General features: G+C 37.8%; 1 protein-coding gene across 3 annotated transcripts; it reads left to right on the top strand.

The window, feature by feature from the left end:
• Positions 1-15,642: 15,642 nt before the first annotated feature.
• LOC149846232 (putative pre-mRNA-splicing factor ATP-dependent RNA helicase DEAH2) lies at positions 15,643-23,784 on the top strand. 3 transcript variants are annotated; one of them, XR_016430270.1, is made up of 8 exons: positions 15,653-16,142; positions 19,806-19,993; positions 20,159-21,243; positions 21,922-22,047; positions 22,152-22,390; positions 22,470-22,588; positions 23,237-23,468; positions 23,557-23,784. XR_016430270.1 is itself a non-coding variant. In XM_089996265.1 (7 exons), the coding sequence occupies exons 1-7, from the start codon at positions 15,876-15,878 to the stop codon at positions 23,367-23,369; spliced, it is 2,157 nt and encodes a 718-aa protein (XP_089852391.1). In that variant the 5' UTR covers positions 15,643-15,875; the 3' UTR covers positions 23,370-23,784. The 3 variants fall into 3 exon arrangements, 1 of the variants encoding a protein (XP_089852391.1); XR_016430269.1 differs by having other exon boundaries at positions 23,547-23,784; XM_089996265.1 differs by having other exon boundaries at positions 15,643-16,142; positions 23,237-23,784.
• The last annotated feature ends 604 nt before the right edge of the window (positions 23,785-24,388 follow it).

The raw sequence follows: 24,388 nt of genomic DNA, 5'->3' as shown, positions 1-24,388 counted from the left end.
GTTCAAGATTGAATGAAAACATAACAATGGTTTTGTTTGTTTCGTAACAATTGTACCAAGTCCAATGCTTGTTTTGACTGTACTCATATGCTGTGTTCCAAATGTCCATTGTTTGATGACGATGTGCGAACAACTTTGATAGTCAATGGATAATAGGTTAGATTACTTCGTTTTACATTGTATAACCCTATATGCCCAGCCATATGAGAGTTTTAACATGTTATTATAGATTTTAACTTTGGATATAGATATTGGATTGAATTTAAAATAAAAAAATATAAAAACTTGTGTAATTTTAAAAAAAATAAGATTGATATTTTTTTATATGTGAATGCTTTAATCAGTATTTTATTAGATCTAATTATGAACGTTTATCAAAAAATTATAGATTTTAGCTCCAAATATTGATCTCAAACTAAATCCAAGTACGGAAAAGGTTTAAATTTTGGGTAATTTGAAAAAAAATATGAAATTACATTTTTTATATACAAACCAAAAACCCTAAAATGCATATTCATATTCATTTTATATACAAACCAAAAATGCAAGAAAATAAGTCATATTCATATTTTTATACCAAAAAGCAAAATGCAAAAAAAAAGCAACCAACAAAAAAAGAAATCATAAAAACCTAGTTACCAAAAAGAAATGGAAAACATGCATCTCCATCCGCCATAACCATAATGTCAAATTGAAAGGAAAAAAGAGAAAGAAAAACATGATAAAAATATGCAACGAACACCCCGAGCAATCACTAAAACAAAATGAAAAAAGCGCAGTCCAAAATACAATAAAGACTCAACAAACCACCAAACCCTCGGGAAGAAACTAACTAAATAATAAAACAGAGAAACTAATCTTAATTAAAGAAAATAAAAAAAGCTTGGTTTCGTCTCCCCCATTGTCATCGTTGTTGTCTGGCGCCACTGGTTGAGGCAGAAAGCCTAAAACCACCCCGACCCTGACCCCCACCCCCACCCCAACCAGTGGTGTAGCTAGGATTCATGTGAGGAGGGGGGGGGGGGGCAAATAGGGGTGTAGCAAAAAAAAATCTGGTGTGATAGTCGGGGGTTCAGGGGCAGTGTCCCCCCAAATTTTTTTTTGAGATAAAATAAAAATGGCTACAATTATTAATAAAAATCTATTTCATATGGACAAATCAAACTGTTTGCTGCAGTCAAGACTGAACTAAAAAAATGGATAAAAATCTATTTCATATGGAATCAGGGCTGGGCTAGGATTGGGCTTTAAAAAAAAACTAACTATTTCGGGAGGCAGGACTGGGCTACAGCTCCGCCTCTGACCCCAAGCCCTTCCCCTCCAGATTCGGCCCAAAGCCTCTTCCACCGCCATCGCCTCTCGAAGCCTCCTCATCCGCCGATGCCGCCACCATCGCCGGAGCCCTCCGCGCAATGCACAACGGGTTCACATTCATCCTTGTGTCAACTGGTGAAAACTGGGGTTTTACTTGCATTTCCAAGACTCATGTGAGGTTTTCGCCAGCTGCTAAGACGTGCTGACTTCTTTTCTTGTGACTTAAGTATTTTAAGAGAAGTTTCCATCGACTCTTGTTGTTGTTGTCATATGCAACTTTGCAGATCTTTCCATCAGTTTATCCTTGTCATATGTAAGTGCAAAATAATAATTTGATCTTTATTTAATAAATTTGAGGGTCGTTTACAAAAAATGTACCTCATATATTTCTTTTTCTTCTTCCAAAAAAAAAAGATGTACCTCATATTATTTTATAATCTAAATCCAAGTTTGTCTTCTGCTATTCAAAATCATACACCTAGTAACTATTGTCCATTTAACTAAGCTATTAGTTAATAAATTCAAAACTGTACTAGCTTTACCTTCAATAAACATATCTCCCTTGGAACATTTTATCCTCATATCTCTCTATCTTTCTCCATATATATAGAATTGTGTACAAATAGGAATAGTACCTACACTTTGGCTTCCCAATTAAGGTTAAGTAAAAATATGAATAATACACCAACGTGGCTCCTGCTGTCTGGTAGGAGCAGTTGGTGCACGTCACTTGTGTTGGGATGTTGCAAGTTCAAATCCCAATGGCATCGCATGGTAGGGGTCCACCTAACCCCACCTTGCCTTTCAAAAAAGAAGAAGGAAATATTACCTACAGTTTTGAGTTTCCGCTCAATAGTAGCGTACTGCCTATAGTAGCTCATTATGTTAATCCATGGTTGCTCTTTTGAAATAAGTGTGTGTTTGGGTTCGGAGAATCAAGTGGAATTCGAATCCAATTTCACTAAATTTTACAAAATCTTATGGCCATCTTCAGCCACAGGATTTTAGTGGAATTGGATTTCAATTCTACTAAATTGCTTGAATCCAAACACACCCTAAAAATTAAACCATTCTGGAAGTTTGTCCAAGGGTGCAGTTTGCCACTGGTTGAAAATAAGCTAATCTTGCATAAATACGTCAGTGCACGCTGCAATTGGTCCCATTCCTATCAAGTATAAAAATCCAAAAAAGTTTTTTTTTTTATTGTGAGAACCAAGCATATGTGGCTTGAAGTATGGGCTTCATGGAGCTTGGGCATGTAAACAAGTTAGATTCAGGTAGGATGCAGTCAAATACCATATATGACTAATCGGATGTTGGTTAAACCTGTCCGAAAATAACTATGTTGTCCTTGTAAAATGGCACATTTTCGAAAATACTTTCACAATTTGCCAAAAATCTTTCTCATGTCCAAAATTCTGGTTATTGATTTGTTTAGGATATTTTTATCCTTTGTGAACCTCCTCTGATGTTCACACGCGAACCTCCTGACGTTCACATGCAAACCTTTTGACGTTCGCACAAATATATTGTGATTAAAACGTTCTCCCAAATATGTTGTGAACCTCCAAATATGGTAAAAATCACCGAAAAGACTAAAAACATATTTGTGTGAATGTCAAGAGGTTTTTCATATATTTGTGTGAATGTCAGGAGGTCCGCTCAAATATGTTACAAATCTCCTCGATGATTTTAATCATATTAAGAGGTTCACAATATATTTGTGTGAACGTCATGAGGTTTGCATGTATATATATAATATAATATAATATAATATAACATTTGCTACTAATAAATGTAAAAAATAATGTGCTAAAAATCACAGGCGCAAGGTGTATCAACCCAATCTAACCACATAGATGTGTTCAACATGGTTTGTTTGCTAAGGATCAAGCCTTGGATCATGTCACTACAAGAAAAGAAGTCTTTACTGGCGTGAAAGTAACTGTAATACTTGAGGAGTCCCTTTCCCTCCCCAGGTTGAGAGAAAATGGCACCCATTAATACATTAATGGGGGTCCTTCCCTCTCTCCCATGCATGGATTAGTGGGAAAGAGGGAATGACCCCTCGTTAATGAAAGGAGGTTACCCATGGGCCTATACAAGCTCATGGGTCCCCTCTCTCAATTCTCCATTTACGTGAGAGAGGGGATAGAGAGAGAGTGAAAAGAGAGAGAGAGAAAGAGAACCTTAGAGAGGGACGCAAGACGGTGGGGAAGGAATGAGAGAGTGCAGAAGAGACATGTCAGAAGAGTCATCATCCATTAGGTAAGCCATTCTCCCTCCTTCCATGGTTTATAAAAAAAAAAGAAAGGGGGGACGATCGTCGACAACCACCATTATCGGTAACCTTGTTCTGAGAAGAAGAGAGGGAGGGTTGGGACAAAGGGTAGCCCCTATCCCTGTCGCTCTCTATAAGGCATGAGGAAGGGCGGGTTGCCGCCCATCGAAGGTAAGAGAGAAAGAGACAGGAACATAGGGAGTTGACTCCCTCTGTCTCTGCCACCGACAACCACCATTGCCACCGACGATACCATTTCGAGAGGAGGGTGTAATGCCCCAATTTTTGAAACTGAAATTTTAAGATTTTTTTTTAAATCTCTTTACACAATTTTCAAGAACACAACACAAACTCTTTTATAAGTACGGTTCAAGCCTTGGGCGTATTACAGTTTTTAACATATATATGTAAGAGTAGAATAATTGAATCAAACCATCATTAGCATTAAACGAATCAAATACTAGTCTAAAAAATTATGAGAGTTTATAGGACTTAATAAAATAATCAAATAATAAAATGTATCAAGTCCTCTCAATAACCTTAAAGAACTGTGACCCTCTTGGCATCACCCCGAGCCTCCTATCATCACCCTTCAGCCTACTCGTTACCTGAAATATTAAAAGTAGAGGCACAAGTTCACGACCTCAACAGATTTTATCAAAACACGTGAATACAAATATATTTCAATCACATAAATAAGCATCGATACATTTTCAGATAACATCTAAATCATGAAATAACTGTGTTGCATATGAGAAATAATCATAATTTACAATTTTACAATCAATCATGCTTGCATTCATATTTTCAGAACAAATATATCACAATGCATCATGCCAATGAACTAACAATTCATGCACAAACTGAAATATTGCAATGATTCCATTATTGATATTTTGTTTCTCATTAAAGGTACACTTTTAGGTTCTTAACTTTGATTCAACCAATCCAAATGAGGTGTTTTTTATGCCATATATTTTATTAGCCTCATTGAATTGAAGAATCTGCAACCTTTCATAGAGATTCTATTAGAGCGGTCCATGATTGAGAGAATCTCCTAATGGTCCAGTATGAAATCGATTCTTACTCTGCAAAGATTCTAGATATACCACCTAAGACACATGGTAGTTCACTCTTCCTACGATAGGCGACTGGGGACCAAAGGAGATGCCTTGCTCTATAAAAAACTAACAACGATCAACTGATCGTGTGTATCATCACTCTCTCTAAAGTGATCTAGGCATGAATGGATCATGAGTGTTATTTAATTATTAAGCTCATCAATTTATTTTCAAGTGCTCCCAACACACACTCGGGTTCACAAGCCCAATCTCCGTTTGTTCTAACCCATTCAAACAGCTCGTAGTTCACACATTGAGCACAACCTCCACAAGGGAATTATGTGCATAGATAAATCCTTTTTTGTGCACTATAGGCACCCACAAGTTCCACGAATTCTAGGCTCACTCTTGAGCCACACTCATGCTCATATCACACATCTTTATCACCATATCATATGCCTACATGCATACATAAAGGTTGCACACACATGTAATCATGATCATGCTTCAACAAGCAAAATAACACTTGTAACCAATTATTTTATATTGATCATGCCTTATGATGCATAATATTTATTAACATGCTTGTCATATGAATATTTATCAATTAACAATAACATTAAATACATCCAGTTAACATGTATATCAAACCAAATTCCAATTTAAGCATCCATAACCATACTGCACAAAGTAAAATACAATTAGGCACCAGCACATGCCATATTAGTGCAGTTCGGATCCATGTTAACCTGATTTTGGAAAACCCACTAAAAATCATATGAACCAAATTCCACTCTACAAATTTAACTGAAACTACCCCAACATCTTAGGAACACAGTCCAAGAAACAAAACCGCAAAACCAATGATAATAAAATCAGAAAAATTCTGAGACTGAATCTTTTTCAAAAAAAATATAAGACAGATCCTGTCAACTACAGAAATTTATCCTAGATTGAAGAATTTCTCAAGACTTATAGATAAATCTTTTGGCAAAAAACTTTTTATAGGATCTTCTTATATATGTTAGCTATCACTCAAATTTCTTATAATTTATTTTGATCAGTTTTGATTAGGTTTTTTGAACTTTCAAAATCTCTAGTCGGAATAGTCCTACTGACACGCAGAAAACCTTTGTTTTGTAGCAAGGGATGTTTTGGCCTCAAAACTGATACAAACAAAACAAAACAAAATTCTAAATTTAAGCTTCAGATGTGTAAAACACTTTTGTAATTTTATTTTTATTTATTGACTTTATTTTTGTAAAGATATCAAATTTTTTTTAAAACTGGTCAGAATAAAAATGAAGATAAAAAATTCAAGATTTCAAACTCATGCAAGATTCATTAAGCAAGATCAATAATCATGTTGTAATCTATTAAATCATAATTTTCAATGCTCTAAATATATTTACAACATTATACAATGCATCTTTAATCATATTTATTTTAATCTTGCTAAAATAATATCCATCATCCAAAAAACACAAAATCTTCATGAAATATCTTAAATAAAATTTTATCTATTCAAGAATCACAAAAAATGTTAAACAACATAAAATCATGATTTATTCATGAAATAACATGTTTAATTATGCTAAACATGAATTAAACTATTTTGTATGCTCATATCAACTTTCTTTATAATAAAACATCCAAACCTTAAAAGGTTTTTGCCAAAACCTTATTCAAAAATAATTTTGCATACAAGAACATGGATTCAAGCATATATCGAATTTTTAGAACTTATATTTCATCAAAAATTGATGATGGTTCAGTGGAGCTTGAGTGCTCTTCTTCCAAGCATTGCAACAACAAATGAGCACTTGTTGGCAGCACATAATCCCTTTTACTTGAGGGGTACCATGGTGCAAAGCCATATATGCGCAGGACCTATAAAATTTGCAACCAGATATCATCAGTAGAGTTGCCTATGTTAAGTTCTATAAGATCATCAAAACCACATAGATGGTAGAGCAATACTGATAGAAGAGGCAACAATGCACAATGTTGGATATTGTGACCTTACATTCTTTTTAAGTTGTTAATCGTGCAACCCAAATATGTGCACAATTAATTAGTTTTATTTAGAGTAGAACTAGCATAAACAATAAAAATTGCCTCTTGTTAACTGAATGTTATAAATTTGATCTTGTTGTTGAATCATATTTTGTTTCTTAGCATGCTCAGTAAATCTATGTTGCCAACATCCCTACATGGCCTTTTATTTGGTGGCATTTGACTTGTTCCAGCCAGACATAAGATTTTGTCAATTTTCCTGGAAGATGTTAATACCTATGGATTTCGATGACTTTCTAGGATGAACTTGACTCGAGTCTCTTTCTAAGGTAAAAAAAAAAAAACTAGAAAAGTTGTTATCCTGCTAGGTGTTTGAACTTGATTATGTGACAGTTATGCTCAAAAGCAACACTTGCTTGGATCATAGAAGGTAATTGGGTTTTCAATTTGGTTCTGCATAGAAATTATGTGTTTTTAACAATTTTAGATTTTACTGATAATTGTCAGATAAGGACCTGATGTAACTTAAATCAATAAAATACCCTTGATCTCTTCTTATCCTCCACTGCCCCCTTGTGTTTATAAGCACAATAATGTATAATGAGTAAAGGTAAAATTGAAACTTTTACAAAACTTTAAAAAGGTCCCACCATTTTTGTTTGGGGGAGAAGTTAGCCCAAGGTTCCTGTTTGACACTTTTAGAAAGCATTAGGTTTTGGATTTGGGATCTAAGAAAGGTTGATACCTGACATGTAATATCAATTAAAAGGTGGGTTTGAATCAGGAAAGTTTGAGCTTAGAGCTTTCTTGGCATTAACCAAGCAACTCGGGTTGTAAATGCAATAGCATGAGAAATAGCCTGACCTATTCAACAATTTCACATACATTAGTTTAACAGCATCAGGAAGCCAACAGAGGACATCAAACTCTAGACTCCATAAAATATGAAAAAAAGACAAGATGGTTATGGAGCATGAAAGAGAATATTCTGGGGATGAAAAAAGATTGAACCATTGATGTCTTGTGTGGTGGTTGATGGATCTATTACGCGGTTTTGGGCCGATCCTTGGATGGGGCCACCACATCTACTTCTCCTCCCTCAGAATGAAAGACACAAAAACATGAAAAATATTAGCGTCAAGAAAAGCTTGAATCTTTGTATGGAGCGTCATGTTCCTTTCCCAGACCTTGAAAGCATGTGGCCCAAATCTGACTAGGTTTTGGCTCTCTTATGATTCAAAGAGTCTGTTGTGAAATGACAGTAAATGTACTGCAAAAGTTAGTCGTAAAGAAATTTGGGAAGCAGTTCAAGATAATGCCTTTGTGCATGATTGTTATGGGTTTTTGTGCTCCAAGAAAATTCCTCCCAAGGCCGCCTAGGTTGCATATTTGACTGGTCACACTAGACTTCTTACTCAATAAAGATTGAAGGGCTTTGGTGTTACGTTGCCTAAAAAATGTCCCCCTCTGTTTAAAGAATGAAGAGACTCAATCCCATATATTGTTTTCATGTCCCACTATCCAATTGATTTGAAAATTTCTGTGCAAAATCTTTGCGATAAAGAGAGTCCCTCACACTCAATTTTATTTTGGAGTTGGAGGAGAATGTCTCAGCAAAGAGTGCATGTGTGTGTCATTTCAAATAATAAATGATGGTGCAGTTCAGTGAGAGTTGCTATAGAAGATCGCCATACATTAGTCATTTGGGTGGATTTTGGCAAATGCTTTCCTCTCTGATGGGGCGTTTTGCTAAAAGGTCCATTGCTGGCCATGGGCTATGTTCTTTTCTTTCTTTAGTGATGTAATAATTTATTAGAGAAAGATAGGCCACCAGATTGGCTACCCTCTAAGGAAGATCTTTTGTAATTTTTTTATTCTTTAGTATAAATTTGGGGTAACCCCTAACATTCTTTTTAAAAAAAATGCTCATCGACATGTTTTTTTCTATCTGAAACACAATTTTTTATTTCACAAATCTTTTTTCTTTTGGACAATCCAAGGGAACAACCCTCCATCGACTGCACATTGGTTGAACTTTAATTAGGAGTAGACATTGGGCTGGGCCAAGCGGCGTGACCTATACTGAGGCCTGAGACCTGCTTGACCCAGTTATAATCGGGCCCGAGTTGGGCTCGATTTCGGGCACTTTAAGCCTGACCAAATCCTGTCAGGCCCTATGCATTTTGCATGTGGGCCTGACCTGATTAGGGCTCCATTATCTAATTGGGTTGGGTCAGGCTAGGCCCAGCTTTATTCGGGCTTTGGCTGCAAAGTGTAACCCTAGCCCGATCAAATTTGGGTCAAGAACCCAAATTTTGACAGGCTGCCCCACTTGATGGGTACCCTTACCTCCGTAAGGACCCCTGTCTCCCACAGAGAACACCCAACTTTGGTCTTACGAGGTTTTAAACTTGCCCTTGTGGGTTGTCACAAATCTTTTATCAAATTCTTACATTCTTGGTTTTTATTTTTAAATGTATCATGGTAATTTTTTTTATAAAAACTAATATAATTTTTTGTCTTACAAGATAAAATTATTATTAAAAAATAACTAAACAAAATAAAACATAATATTGTTTTTTTACTGATAATAAACTATTATACAATTAATGACATAATTTTTGTTACACTATATTAAAAAGTTTTATGAAAAAATATGTTTTGTTAATTATACAACAACTATCACACTAAATAAAGCTAAAGATATTCATTTTACTATAAGCCTAAGTCAACTACATCTCATGTTTAGAGAATTTAAATAATAGAAGTTGTAAAATAATATGAATTGCACTACGATTATAATTATTTTCATGTAAGAGAGGTTGAAACCTATAAAACACTCAAATGTTCCTCTTTTAGTTTTGTAATATAAAAAAATAAATAAAAATAATAAGAGAAAAATAAATATTTTTATTTTATATAAAATAATTAAATTAAGAGTATGTAGCATGTAAGTTAAAGCACACTGACTGTTTATTTAAAAGATCAATTAAATAAGGATAACAAAGAAAAAATAAGTACTTTTAATGCATAAAATGATCAATTAACACTAATATGTTATTATGCGACCAAATACACACCAACTCTATTAAAAAAATAAAACTTCTTAAAGTGTAATTTTAAATTTATTATATCCTTACATTCTTGTTTTATATCAATATATATACATCATGGTAAAAAGTTTTGTAAAACTAATAGATTTTTCTATCTTTCAAGAAAAAAACATTGTTGATAAGGTTAGTTAAAAGTAACAATGAAGCTCTTGGAGGTATAATTTTGATTTATTTTTTTATGTAAACTTTATTTTATTAGTCTTTTCATATTTTTAATTTCCAAACATCAGAGATGAGTTTTTTCACTCTTTTATTTGTTAATTTAATAATTTATTTGATGTAATTTTGTAAAAGAACTGTGACTATGTAATGCCTCAGATTTTCAAAAAAAAGCTAAGTTAAAATTTTCATGATTTTTTTTTTCTTTGCAGCGAAACTTAGAAAAGCTTTTAGCAGCGGAATCAGACGATAATGAGTCGTCAGTTTTAGAAAACTTCGGGCAAGTCACAGGTATGTGGCCAAGCTCTTCTTGACCATCAAAGTATTCTATTTATCAAAACCACTTATTTATTACAAACATCACTGCTTAGAAAAAATAGTATTTGGTTTAATAAAGGAAGCAATACAACATTGTCTAGAGAAACCCTGGAACTCGATGCCGCCTTGCTTCGCATATTGCAACGCAGGTCCAACACATGAAATCCCTATTAAACGGGGTCAGAACCACTGATAGTTTGGTAAGCAAGCAATCATTCATACATTCATTCAACTCAAGCAAATGCATTGACCACTCAGGGTCACAGTTCGCAATAACGATGCTCAAGTCTCCACGACTTGGGGTATATCGCAAGAGCCTCCTCAGGGCTATGAGCTGAATACTTCGCTCAAGTCTTCATGACTTAGCGCAAGCCTTTTAAGGACTGTGATTTGAATCTCTTGCTCAAGTCTCCATGACTTAGCATTGACCTCTTTTGGGTCACAATTGAGATGTCAAAGATCAAGTCTTCATACTTGGCACATCCGTATCTTACGAGTCTAAGACACAAGCTCCACGAGCTTCGCTTAGTCGTGTAGGTACAACACGGGTCTTTGCCCTATCTATCTAGTGGTATACCAAACATGATACCTTCACTAAGGTTATTCAGGACTTGACACAGTAACGTTCATTCACTCATACATTCAATACATCGCTGAACCTAGAGCTAATGCATTGTTTCAACATTATTCTCTTTCACTCTTGGTATGCGGGTGAAGCATTGTCCATGCATCAATGCAATGTTCTGGGGGTTGATTATTCCATGTATTTTAGATACCCCAGAGGCCTGTTGACCCCATCCATGTTAGGGTGGTAAACTCGTATTGGGAGAACCCTAACAAGACGGTTCAGATGCATCCTCTACTCGTAGTAGTTGAGTTCAATCCTTAGATCTTAAGGATAACCACGACCTCAAACCCCTTGAGTGACTGAAGTCTCATTGAGCTCTGTCAGGTTCATAATCAAATACATGTCACTCGGGCTGTACCATCACCATTTGCCACGATGAGCGTTAGTCCTGAAGGAGTCCGTTGGTCTAATTGTTACTTATTAGATATGTTCTTGCCATTCAGACAAGTCAATGCATCCCGCATTGAGGATATATGTACCCGACCCCATTCAGTAATCCTCCCTAACATGGCCATCAGTCATGGGGTTCATGAGACATTTAAGTCTTATTCATATGCATGCTTAACTGAGCTCTCGGTACTACGGCCATCATGAGCACCTTACCTCTTTTGGGTGGACAACGTACTCTAGCTCTGTGGCCCTTACGAGTCTAGTTGCATAATAGTATCCATGAGCATGCATATCACTTGATCTCAACGGATTGGCTCTCAACGTGAATCACTGCAATGAGCAATTGACCTATTCACGGCACAATAACTACTTTGGCTCTGCGGCCGTTACGAGCAGTGGCCTAGTCAAGGTGAATAACTACTCTAGCTCTATGGCCCTTACGAGTTAAGTGCTCTTACAGGCGAAACATGAAAATGGGTCATTCTAACAGCGTTCCAACAACAAGGCATCTTCGTGCCATTCAACTGGTTCCGACAGCTCTTATGCCAACCATTTCAACAACACTTCCTCTGCTTCGATGGCAGGAGTCAGTCGAACTTTTATACGTTGTAGAAAGTATTGGATGGAATACAAGCAACACATCCTCTGTATGATGGAGTAACATGCTACGCTCTTTCCAAGCTTGATTGAGCTTCTTCAGAAATTTCTACAGTACTCTCTCTCTTTATCTGAGAAAGCGTGCGTTTCTTTTAAGCTTAGTGAGCATATTTTCAGAATTTTCAGTAACACTTTCCCTCTTTGACAGGAAAATTGCTATGCTTTAACTCGGAAATGGATGTGAATTGTTGTGCGTACTTTGCATCCATCAAGGTTTGATAGAACCTTGAGCCATATCCAGGCCATGTGCAAGTTACTTAGTTCTTACAAAAAAACAGTTTTGCGCAAAGGCGAAGCCTTTCCAATAGAGGCTTCATTCGTCAAGCAGAATCTTGATCGAGGAGCGGTAATGGAATCACATTGGCGATTTGGAGTTGATCTCCATTTGAATGCCCATTTACGCGTACTATATTTAGTATAAGCAAAAGCATGTACTTTATATGACAGCGGCGTAAATGAGTGCATATACATATTGTTCGGAGGGTGAAACCGAACGAAATATCTTACATATATAATTACATAAAGCAGGAGCCTTGGCATCATTTGATGTAATGATAAGACAAAATGCGTAATGAAAGTGCGTAATATAAATTGCAGACAGTAGGAGCCTTGACATTATATAACGCGACGATAAGACAAAATATATTATACACAGAAATCAACATCCAATGATAGTCGCAAGGCGAGCGCTTGAACACCAAAGTTTTTTAGAGGGTTCAACCAAGGACTAGGGCGAGATACTATTTTTAAGAACGCATATACTACGTATTCAAACATATATATTCGACGATAGTCACAATGCGAGCACGTGAACACCGAAGTGTCCTAGAGGGCTCAACCAAGGACTAAGGCTAGATACTACTTCAGATGGTATATGCCATATACAATGAAGCAAATACTTGAGAAAGATGGATCAACGAAGCGAACTTACTTCAAATCAGGGAAGAAACGACTTCGAAACGCTCTGACTGCTTCGAACAATGTTCGATCCTTCCTTCGAGAGGTCAGACTAGGTCAGATGAGGTCGACCTAGTTGAGAAAGAGGAAGAGCAGGTCAAGCTGCTAAGCCTAGGCGGTTTGAACCAAATTGGGTTCGGTCCATGTCAATTGGGCCAAGCAGGTCCAAACTTATCCCAAGTAGGCTGGATCTGGGTCAAGTGAACCAAACCAGGTTTCAGGATCAAAAGGGACTTTGACTAAACCCAACTAGGTTCAAGCCAAGTCAAGTGGGTTTTGACCAGGTCAGGTGGGTTCAGACCATGTCAGGCAGGCTAGGATCGGGTCAGGCAGGCTAGGCTAGGTAGGGGAGGTTTAGGAGATAGAGAGAGAAGGCAAAGGAGGTGTGTGTGGGGGGGGGGGGGGATTTTTATGAAAAGAGAGAGAGAGTGGAGAGGGCTATTTATAGCCCAAACCCACCTCCTCTTGAGAATTTTCTAGAAAATCCTCCTTCCGCTTTTACCCTTGGCTTTTCAGAATTTTCAAGAGGTTTATTTTGAGGTGGGGCCCACAAGATATTTTCATGGGATATTTTGTGGGTCGCACAAGATATTTTCTGAGGAACATTTCTGTGGGTCTCACAAAAATTTCAGGTTTTCGATAATTTTTTTTTCAAATTTTTTTGAGTATGTCATTATCTTTGTATTGACGTAACTAAGAAAGTTAGCTTGTACAAATCTCTTGATTTTATCCAGAGAGAAAGTTATGACTCTCTTATGGTTTGATCATATATTCGCGAAGATACGAACATCCTAAGTATAAGTGATTCGTAGAAATCATTTGTTTTGTATTTCGAGTTTGAATGCTATTTTCACTTGAAATGCCTCATGAATTTATTCAGAAAGATAGTGAAAAAATTACGAGTCTTACCGACTAGTTGAAAAAAAGAAAGTAATAAGGCTTGATATAGAAGTAGAAAAACTTAAAGTTTCTGATAAAGAAAGGCATAAGTTGGTTACCCAAACTTTATAATTTATTTCACATAAATATTTTATTAAAATATGATAAGAAAATAATGTTATTCTCAATTACACATCACACCGACTTTCAAAGGTTAATAAAAGAATGTTAGACGTGAAGGAGAATTGACACAAATGAAGTTGCAAAAAACTATATGGGTACTGATCAATCATTTTGTATACAAGAAGTTTTTATTTTTTCATTTTTATTATGGTTTAATTTTTTTCTATATTATAGGATTTAAGGAAGACTATTTTTGTGTTATGTAGGCTCGACCTGTATACCTAAAGATGGTTGTTTCATAACCTTCATTAGTTAAATTACTTGGAAATAAAACTTCAATGTTTTCATTTTATTCTTGCAATATATAAAATAATCAAATAAAGATAATAAAAAATATATATACTTCTTTTACATGAAATGACAAATCTGTATAAATATGTTATTATGTGACTTGATTCACACCAACTCAATATTAAAAATAAGTTTATAATATGCAAACATAATTTAAATTATTAAAAATATTTGATAATATTTATTACATTCTTGTTTTATCTCCTTAAATGCATCATAATAATTTTTTTTATAAAAACTAATAAATATTTTTGCTATACAAGATAAGATTACTATTAGATAAATAGTTAAAATTATGAATTTTCAATTGTACAATGATTATCATACTAAATAAAGCAAATGATATTTGTTTACTATCAGCTTAAATCAACTTTATCTCATGTTTAAATAATTTAAATAATAAAAGTTGTAAAATAATATGAATTGCATTATGATTATAATTATTTTCTGGTAAGGCTGATTGAAACCTACAAAACACTCTAATGTTTTCTTTTTGTAATATATAAAAAAGTAAATAAAGATAATAACAAAAATATTGTATATATATAATAATTAATCAACAATAATATGGTATTATGCAATTTTATTACGCCAACTCTTTATATAAACTTGCAAAACACTGAAAAACGCATTATTTTGAGAGAAACATTTAGAACACTAAACATTATATTTAAACGAAATACTTAAAAAAAAACTCAATTATAGATCCAATTGCATCAGATCTTGGGTGTGCATCATAGTGATTCTTGAATATGAATCTCATTGTTCCTATATCCTAACTTGTTTTTCATAGAAAAATCTCATGTATATGTTTATTTTTTTTATTTTGTTTTAATAAATTTAAAACAAATTAAACTTGAACATATTATTCGTTGATTATTTTGCAACTTGTTTTTTTATACTAATTTTCTCAACCGTCTTTTTGAATGTGTGACATTTCAAATAACATATTGTTTTTGCCGTGCCAAGCAACTATGCCCCCACCTAAGGCCTAAGCTGATCCAATTGTGATACCGACCCAAATCCAAAGCACAGACATCCCTTTCATGCATGCAATTCTCTTGAAGTGCACGGGCAAGGCTTTGCCCGACCTTGAAAATAGAGAGCGGGAGCCCCTCACTACGGAGGTAAACCGTTCGGATTTGGGTCGAATGTAGATAATACCAAACATGGCTAATCGGTATTGGTTAATTCGTACTCATATTTGAAAATAGATTGAAACGAGAAAAAACTAATACTGAATCCGGGAAAATACATGTAACAGGATTCGGTCATGAAATACTTAAATGGAATCCGAATCCGACTAATTGGATTCTGTATCGAGTTGGATATTGGATATATCCGACCCGTTGAAATTCCTAACCAGGCCGTCTCTATTACAGAATTTTACAATAGAAGAAGAATCGGGAAAACCCTATTGCTTATTGCTTTGAGGTTTTCATCGTGTTTTAGGGCATCCAAGGGCGACGGGTTGCATAGCGTCACCTCTTTTCCCACTGGACGGGAAGAAGAAGAAGAAGAAGAAGAGGAGGAGGAGGAGTGAAGCTCCAGATCTCTCTCTCTCTCTCTCTCTAGGGTTTCCGGAGGATCTCGTTAGGGTTTGGTTTTCTCTGGTTGGTGCTGTAGCGATGGGGACGGAGAGGAAGCGGAAGGTGAGCCTCTTCGATGTGGTGGACGATAACAAGCTGCCGAAGCTTAACGGGACGGTGGGCGTCAAGTTGTCGGCGAACGTGAACCGGTGGACCGGGCGGCCCTACTCGGCCCGGTACCACGAGATCCTCGAGAAGAGGAAGACGCTCCCCGTGTGGCTGCAGAAGCAGGAGTTCCTCGACGTCCTCGAGAAGACCCAGACTCTCATCTTGGTCGGCGAGACCGGCAGCGGCAAGACGACGCAGGTCCGTGATTTTCTTTCTCGTCTGCTTTTCTTTCCCTCTATTTCTTTCTTTCCGACTATGGCGGGTGTTATGTCTGTTTCCTTGATAAGTGGATTGGTCTTGTGCTTATTGTAGATGTTGCGTCATGATAGTTTAGGGTTTCTTCTTTTTATTTCGGATTGTGCGATTTGTGGGTGTTTGTAGTTCTAATGAAAAACGTTTATTTTATTTTATTTTTGGTCTCCGATTACCCGAAATTGAGGTCTTTCGAAGTCCGGTGTTGTTGTTCTCCTCCCTCGGTGAAGCATGTGTTCTGTTGTTTTCGTGATGGTATGGTAGATGCTTTTCTAAGTGGGTATGTGGGGTATTGTTCTGGTTATCCTGTATAAATTGAAGGGAGTTTTATTGGATTTGGTATATCAGATCGATATGATTTGAAGGTTGTGTTGTTGTTTGAGGTAATTATGTTTTTTGGGTAGTTAGTTACTGATTCATGGTGATGTGATCTTGTTTCCTTTCAAGTTTTAGCGAACGCTTTCAGAAATGGTTGCGATTGTGGGGATACATGTAATTGATCAGAAGCTTATTTTCACATAAGATATTTTTTACATGCTTTGTCATTGGACGATATTGCTCTGTATTGGAGTTAAAGATCTTTCTAATTTTGTAAAAAGAAAAACAGTTGTTTTGTCTACTTTGGAGATAGCATTTTATGTGCTTTGGAGCTGCAAGATAGGGTCGTCAATCTGAGCACTTAGAAGGACTTACAATCATCATCAGCCTCTTATGCTTGTGGAATATTTAATGTTTAGTTTACATTTTTTGCATTTATATGTTTATGTTCCCCAGCTTTATGCCTTTCTTGCTGTTTCACTTCACCTTGGCTTCTTGCATTCAAGTTTTTCGGATTTCTTCTTTAGTTTCTCATGCAAGCTAAAAATCATGATGTTCCTCTTCAAAAACAAGAAAAAAAATATTGCAAGTAAACCATGTTGAATTGTTGAGTTTGTGTGCTCTTCCAGATGCAAGATTTTTTTCCCCAGTATACTTGGATGACTTATAACTTGACCCAAATGCAATAAGTTTCTTGTTAATAAGGGTAGATGCGTACCCTATGTCACAGGGATTCGGCCAGACAGGTGCCGCACCCGCATCGACGCGATGCAGGTGCGGTCAACCCGACCCTGGGTGCGGTCAACACACCCAGGGTCATTTTGGTCCATTTTTTGGATTTTTTTTTAAAAAAAATAATAATTTGCCCTATGAAATGGGCTGTGGAATTTAAAAAAGATAGCACAGACCAAGTACCTCAAAAAATAAAACAAATAAATTTGTTGATCGAAGTAATATACAAGAAAATCACTAGAAATGCACCAACCAAGATATACAAAGAGAGAAATATTGAGCATTTTCTTGCTTCCATATTTGTGAAGTCCCAAACAACTTCACAAATACAATATATGGAGAGAGAGAGAGAGAGAGAGAGAGAGAGAGAGAGAGAGAGAGAGAGAGAGAGAGAGAGAGAGAGAGAGAGAGAGAGAGATTACTTGTTCTGATGAACGATGGTCGTGACTCTCGACCATCTCTCTTGCCAGAACGGACGAGCGATAGAGTCAGAGAGAGACAGAGAAAGTTTCTCTCTCATGGTGCTTTTATATTGGCTATTTTTTCACAGAGAGCATTGTTCCTATACAGCGAATGCTTGTGAAATGACTTGTATGGGTAGATCTGCAACACATGATTCCTGGATGGACAGTGTAAGATCATAATTGCTTGAGCGTTGTGCTTTCTCATGATGGGGTGAGCCACACCTTTTTCTTGCGTAATGAGAACAGTCCATCTTTTCGACGTGGTGGGGATTGTGACAGTCTTGCGTTCGACGAGGGACGGTGGCGGGGCCATCATCTGTGCATTCTTCACCGTTCATCTTGTTACGTGTTGGCGCAATCTGACGCTGCCTTTTTGGAACGCGGGAATATAATGGACATGGTGCAGGGACAAGTTTGGGTTGGATTTTATCCATAAGTGCTTGCCCCGATCCATTTTTCTGAGCACGCTGACACCAAACCCGTACTCCAGTTTTGTTGGGTTTGGGACTAGCCTGTCGTATTATGGGCATCCCATGTCCAAAGATCCCAATTTTGGTCCGGACCCCCCTTCTATATATTATTTTTATTTTTATTTTTTGCCGCACCCCCGAACCTAAGGTTTTGAAAGTGCCGCACCCCCACCCCCACCCCCACCCCCACCCCCACCCCCGCCCCCACCCCCGCCCCTGCCCCCGCCCCCGCCCCCGCCCCCGCCCCCGCCCCCATGTGACATAGTGCGTACCTGATTAAGGATAAGCTGCGGCAAGCTGCACCTTAATCAGATAAAACCGTGGCCTATCCTTGGATCTGGGTTAAAAAAAATTCGGTTGGGCTTGGCCTGACTTGACGTGAACCTAGCCAGGTTGTCCACATGTGTAGGTCCTTGCACTGAATAGGATAAGATTTGGGTTAGGTTGAAGCCTGGGCCTCTCTAGTGGGTATGGTTGCATCAGAATCATGACTACTATATCTTAGGCCTGATGTACTCATTTAGTAACCTGAAGGTGGTCATGTTTGGGGTGAGCATAGGTCAAGTAGAACCTTTAGTTTGGGAAACCTATAATGTATTTGTTACCATGATATTTGTTCATTGCAATTATTTTAGACTTTGAATAGATGGTGCATCATTTTCCATCATGTTGGATAGTCATCGTTGTTTTGTGTAAAAATTGATTTAAGATTAAGTTGCAGGAAATTGGTAATTGTTCTTGCAGCTATGTATCCCAGGCGGTCTACCCAGCTGAAATCTCATACCATGTTTTTTTTTTATGTTGAGAGTTTAAATGACGATTAAACTGGGGTAGTAGTTGGTGACTTGTTGCTATTCTCTCTGCCTCCTCCTGATGATGCTGCTTCTACTACTACTAGTTCTGCTGCTGCTGCTGCTAGTATATATTTTAGGAAAAGCTGAGCTCGAGTAGAACTGAAAGTTGAGCAGGAAAAATGGCATATATGCAGTGCTCATACTCATAGTTAAAAGTGTGAGTTGTTTTCTTCCATAGGGGTGGATGACTTGCTGATGTCTAGTTTACTAATAATATATAGAATTATGTCCTCATAGAATCATAGCCTTGGTGGTCTAGCCATTGTGCACTTGGGGTACGTGAAAGATAGGATATTAGCCAGACCCCTGGGGTACATTTTTAAGGTGACATATCTTTCCAAATGAGATGGTTGAACCAGACTATAAGGTATATTTTCTGTGTCCTCTTGTTTTAAAGGCTGCATCCCTATTCAACTGCTGAAACTGGGGACAGGTGAGATGAAACTGGAGCGGCAGAGCCCCTATGTCAGGTTGAAACCCACAAGGGCTCTCAGTCAGCTTCAATGTTTTACCTATGTTGACCTTTTCTGTCGCAATTTGCAAGCCTGTGCCCCCATTTTTATCCATATTTTAACTTGCATTGCTTGTTGGTTTTAACCATATCTTTGTGAGGTAGCTTGTACACTGCTTTTAATGCTTTGTGCTTCCAAAGATGGAGTAAATATACCCAGTGTGATCAACCATGATGTTTGTGGTTAAATTGTAGATGGTGTATTGCTTTTGGTGAGTTCGAACAATGAATATTTATCTGACAATATTACTGTTAGACAGATTCCTCAGTTTGTGGTTGAGGCTGGTTATACAAGCAACCGCAAGCAGATTGCATGTACTCAACCCCGTAGAGTGGCTGCAATGTCTGTATCTCGGCGTGTTGCAGAGGAAATGGATGTCACAATTGGCGAAGAAGTTGGTTACAGCATCCGATTTGAGGATTGTAGTGGTCCTAAAACTATTCTAAAGTAAGTTTCTGGCTGTCCCTGTTGTTTTTTTCGTAGTCATTATTTGTGTATTACCTAATTCTGTTGCTATATTTGTGCTGGGAATGGGTTTTATTTTGTCATATTCATTGTTCTTGATTTTCCTGTTCCATGGTTCCAACAGTTTGTTTATTGATACATTTACAGGTATTTAACAGATGGTATGCTTTTGAGAGAAGCAATGACAGATCCACTTCTGGAGCGTTACCGAGTAATAATTTTGGATGAGGCTCATGAGAGAACCTTGGCAACAGATGTACTGTTTGGGCTTCTTAAGGAAGTTCTGAAAAATAGAGCTGATTTGAAGCTTGTAGTTATGAGTGCCACACTTGAAGCAGAAAAGTTTCAGGGTTATTTTTATGGTGCACCACTCATGAAAGTACCTGGAAGATTACACCCTGTGGAGATTTTCTATACCCAGGAGCCTGAGAGGGATTATCTTGATTCAGCAATTAGGACTGTTATGCAGATACACATGTGTGAGCCAACAGGTGACATTCTTGTTTTCCTGACAGGAGAGGAAGAGATTGAGGATGCTTGCAAGAGAATCAACAAGGAGATCAACAACCTGGGTGACCAGGTTGGGCCGGTCAAAGTTGTGCCCCTGTATTCTACTCTGCCTCCTGCAATGCAGCAGAAGATATTTGAGCCTGCACCACTACCACTGAAAGAGGATGGGCCTCCTGGGAGGAAAATTGTTGTGTCAACTAACATTGCTGAAACATCTCTGACAATAGATGGGATTATTTACGTGATTGATCCCGGGTTTGCAAAACAAAAGGTTTATAACCCACGAATCCGTGTAGAATCTCTCTTGGTTTCTCCCATATCAAAGGCTAGTGGACACCAGAGGGCAGGCCGTGCTGGTAGAACACAGCCTGGAAAATGTTTTAGACTTTACACGGAAAAGAGTTTCAATGAAGATCTTCAGCCACAAACATACCCAGAAATCCTTCGCTCTAATCTAGCTAATGTTGTACTCACTTTAAAGAAGCTGGGCATTGATGATTTGGTGCACTTTGATTTTATGGACCCCCCTGCCCCTGAAACTCTAATGCGTGCTTTAGAGCTTTTGAACTACTTGGGTGCACTGGATGATGAAGGGAACCTGACAAAGTTGGGAGAGATCATGAGCGAGTTTCCTTTAGATCCTCAGATGTCAAAGATGCTTGTTGTTAGTCCTGAGTTCAACTGTTCGAATGAAATTCTCTCAATCTCTGCTATGCTTTCAGGTAAGTTGGTCACTTGCTGTTTCAATTTTTTCCTTTTTCTTCCCCAACCCCAAACAAAAAAAAGAGAACTTTGCTTCGATATCTGTTATGACAGCATGTAAGTTCTACATGTTTTACCATTGAGTGTTGCATTTGAATACCTGTAGATGTTGTCTAGACTTATGCCATGAATATTATGGCAAAAAACCAATAAAAAGTGTTGTATGTTGACTGACGAGTTTTACATAGTCTGATCATGCATCTCACTCACTGATGATGACAATGATTCAGCATTCCTTGTCCCAGCAAGTCGGCCATGTATGTGTCTGACTTGGAATCCATGTTTTCCTTGTGGTTATGCTAGTGTCCCAAATGCATCTTGTACTCATTGCATTGTGCACAAATATATGCATATCTGCTGTGTATTATATGCACGTGTGCATGTATTTGTGCAATGATGCATTAGGAGTTTGGGTTGCCCTGTAGGCTGTCATCAGCAACTGTCATGGCCAAGTTTAAGTTGTGCTCCGTGCCACTATTTGGTCGGTGCATGCCATAGGAATTCTTAAGTGAAGTGCTGATGCAGTTAGTTGCAGTTCTCAGTATATCTCTAATGAAGCACATGGTGTCCTCTCGCCTCTATGCATCTGCTGACCTACCATGGGCCTCCTCTGTGCTACCAAATTTCTCTTTCTTTAGTCCCAAATTGCTTTCTCCGGCCTAGGGATGCTCAAAAAGCGGCAGATGAAGCAAAAGCTCGGTTCGGTCATATTGATGGGGATCACCTTACACTACTCAATGTCTACCATGCGTACAAGCAGAACGGTAAGTATTTGTTAGTGGTTTTTTGTTCTTTTAATAGTAATAGTATGTACTTGTGTTGCTTAGTGCAGGTCACTTATTTTGATCTCTCAATTCATCTGCTGCAGATGAAGATTCCACCTGGTGCTATGAGAATTTTATCAATCATAGGGCTATGAAGGCAGCTGATAATGTACGACAACAACTTGTGCGTATCATGACCAGATACAATCTTAAGTTATGCAGCACAGATTTTAACAGTCGCGACTACTACGTCAACATAAGGAAGGCTATGCTGGCTGGGTATTTTATGCAGGTTGCACACCTTGAGCGTACTGGTCATTATTTGACAGTGAAAGACAATCAGGTATACCTCCTTCATTCTCAGAATCTGAGTTCCTTATTGGATCTTTACAAACCTAGTAACTGTGAATTTTCACCGTCAGGTGGTTCATTTGCATCCTTCAAACTGCCTTGACCACAAGCCAGAATGGGTTATATACAACGAGTATGTCTTGACAAGCAGAAATTTCATTCGTACAGTTACTGACATCCGCGGAGAATGGTAAGATGTTGTCTTGTTACTGGTACTGTCCACTCTAAAACTTTTGTCCCCTTTCCTCCAATCCTTAATGAGATCCAAAAATTATGCTATGAAGCTCTAATGTGTGGGCACAGTCGATCCATTCATGTCCTTCCATTAGCTTATTGTTACGTGATGTGCCTTTTAGGTTTGAATCTTGGAACATAATTACGTGGAAGTCATTGTCTCTTGGCTAAACATTGCTTGAGCTTTGGCATTGTTGTGAAGCGACTCTTGTTTGGAGAACAGTCTTTTACTCCCTTGCTGATTTACGTTTTCTGGTCAGTGGTCACGTGTGTGCTGTTTCTTCTTTCTGTGACAGCCTATAATACTAAAGTTTGATTTATAGTACTAAGGCTTGATGTTTTAGCATTCTCGTGCGGATGAATGCACAGTTGCACACGCTGTGTATCAGTGTATGGTAAAATGCACAGTGCCAGTGATGTCTTTCCTATTTTTATGATCGATTATGATTAGCTGCTACCTTGTTCTTGTGTCAGCTGCAGAAATGTGCTTGCGCACATGCATGTGTACCAACATATGCACGATCCACTTGTGCACACATGCTTCCTCTGTCCTCCATGACTGTGATTCTATTTGATTAATTGCTGTTTTAACTCTTATGTGTAGGCTGATCGACATTGCACCTCAATACTATGACCTTGTCAATTTTCCTAATTGTGAAGCAAAGCGAGTTCTGGAAAAATTGTACAGTAAGCGTGAGAAAGAGAGAGGTGAGAGCAAAAGCCGGAACAAGGTTTAGTTCTAGTTCCCTTGCTGTAGTAGCTTCCATCTTGTAGCTGTTAACAGTCCAGTTGGGTAATCTTGGAAAATGGACTCGCCCGTATTCCTGGCATTCAAGGTATTGATGGAGGAGTTCATGAGCGTGTGCTTTTATTTCATGAATTCTGTGACAACGAAATAATCAGTGCCACGACAGCTTCTTGCAGCGAAGGCGCTAAAAGTGGTTGTGGTTAAGTGATCCTTTTCAGCAGATTCTGTTGTACAAGTTCTCACAGGAGGATCTATCCGGAAAACTCTGCTGTAATTCACAGAATGCACTGTCCGGCTATGCTTTTTCTTTCTTGGTTACAGGCATTCTGCTAAATATTTGGACTTGTGGATGTTCTTTTTAGATTCATGAAATTATTTACAGCAGGTATTGGTATTAGTCTAGTTAAGCTATCATACTTCTACTGGTGAATCTTTTAATGAGACATCTTTTTATCGGGTGAATCATGAATGGGGTAGCCCCAAGGGGCCTGGTGCAGTGGAAGGTTCCTTGGCTACTAGACGTGTGGTCAGGTTTCCATTCCCATGAGCATCAGCCCCTTGCATTAATGGGGGCAAGGGATAAACCCTTGTTCAGCTGAAGCTTGGCTACTCCCTGGGGTATGGTAGGTCAGTTTCAGAGTAGGTTACTGGCTGGCCAGAGGCATGCATCCTGGTCTTTTCTTCCAGTCCCTTTTTAGCAACCTTCCACTTCAATAGCCTCTGTCGGCACAGATACCGTACTTAGCCAGCTTGACTAGGTTTCTGATTCGTAGGGTGGTTTTCCTGCCTTTCATGAAAAAAAAAATCATGAATGGGGTGTACCGTGGATGAATGATTTAAATATCATTATGTTCTTGAATTCAGATCCATGCTTTCCAAGTCTTGGCTAGTTTTGGTTTTCCCAGACTCATCAGCTTCGACATGGCAAAACTGTAACCGGCCATGTCAAAAGATGAATGGCGCCAATAGGTTTTCTGAACTTGGGGGTGATAATCGGTAGTGTGTTTG

Source organism: Nuphar pumila, chromosome 2 (genome assembly GCF_984573655.1).
Source record: "Nuphar pumila chromosome 2, dmNupPumi1.hap1.1, whole genome shotgun sequence".
Lineage (NCBI taxonomy): Eukaryota > Viridiplantae > Streptophyta > Magnoliopsida > Nymphaeales > Nymphaeaceae > Nuphar > Nuphar pumila.
The sequence above is the reverse complement of the archived record's forward strand: the minus strand, read 5'-3'. Positions and strand labels throughout refer to the sequence as shown.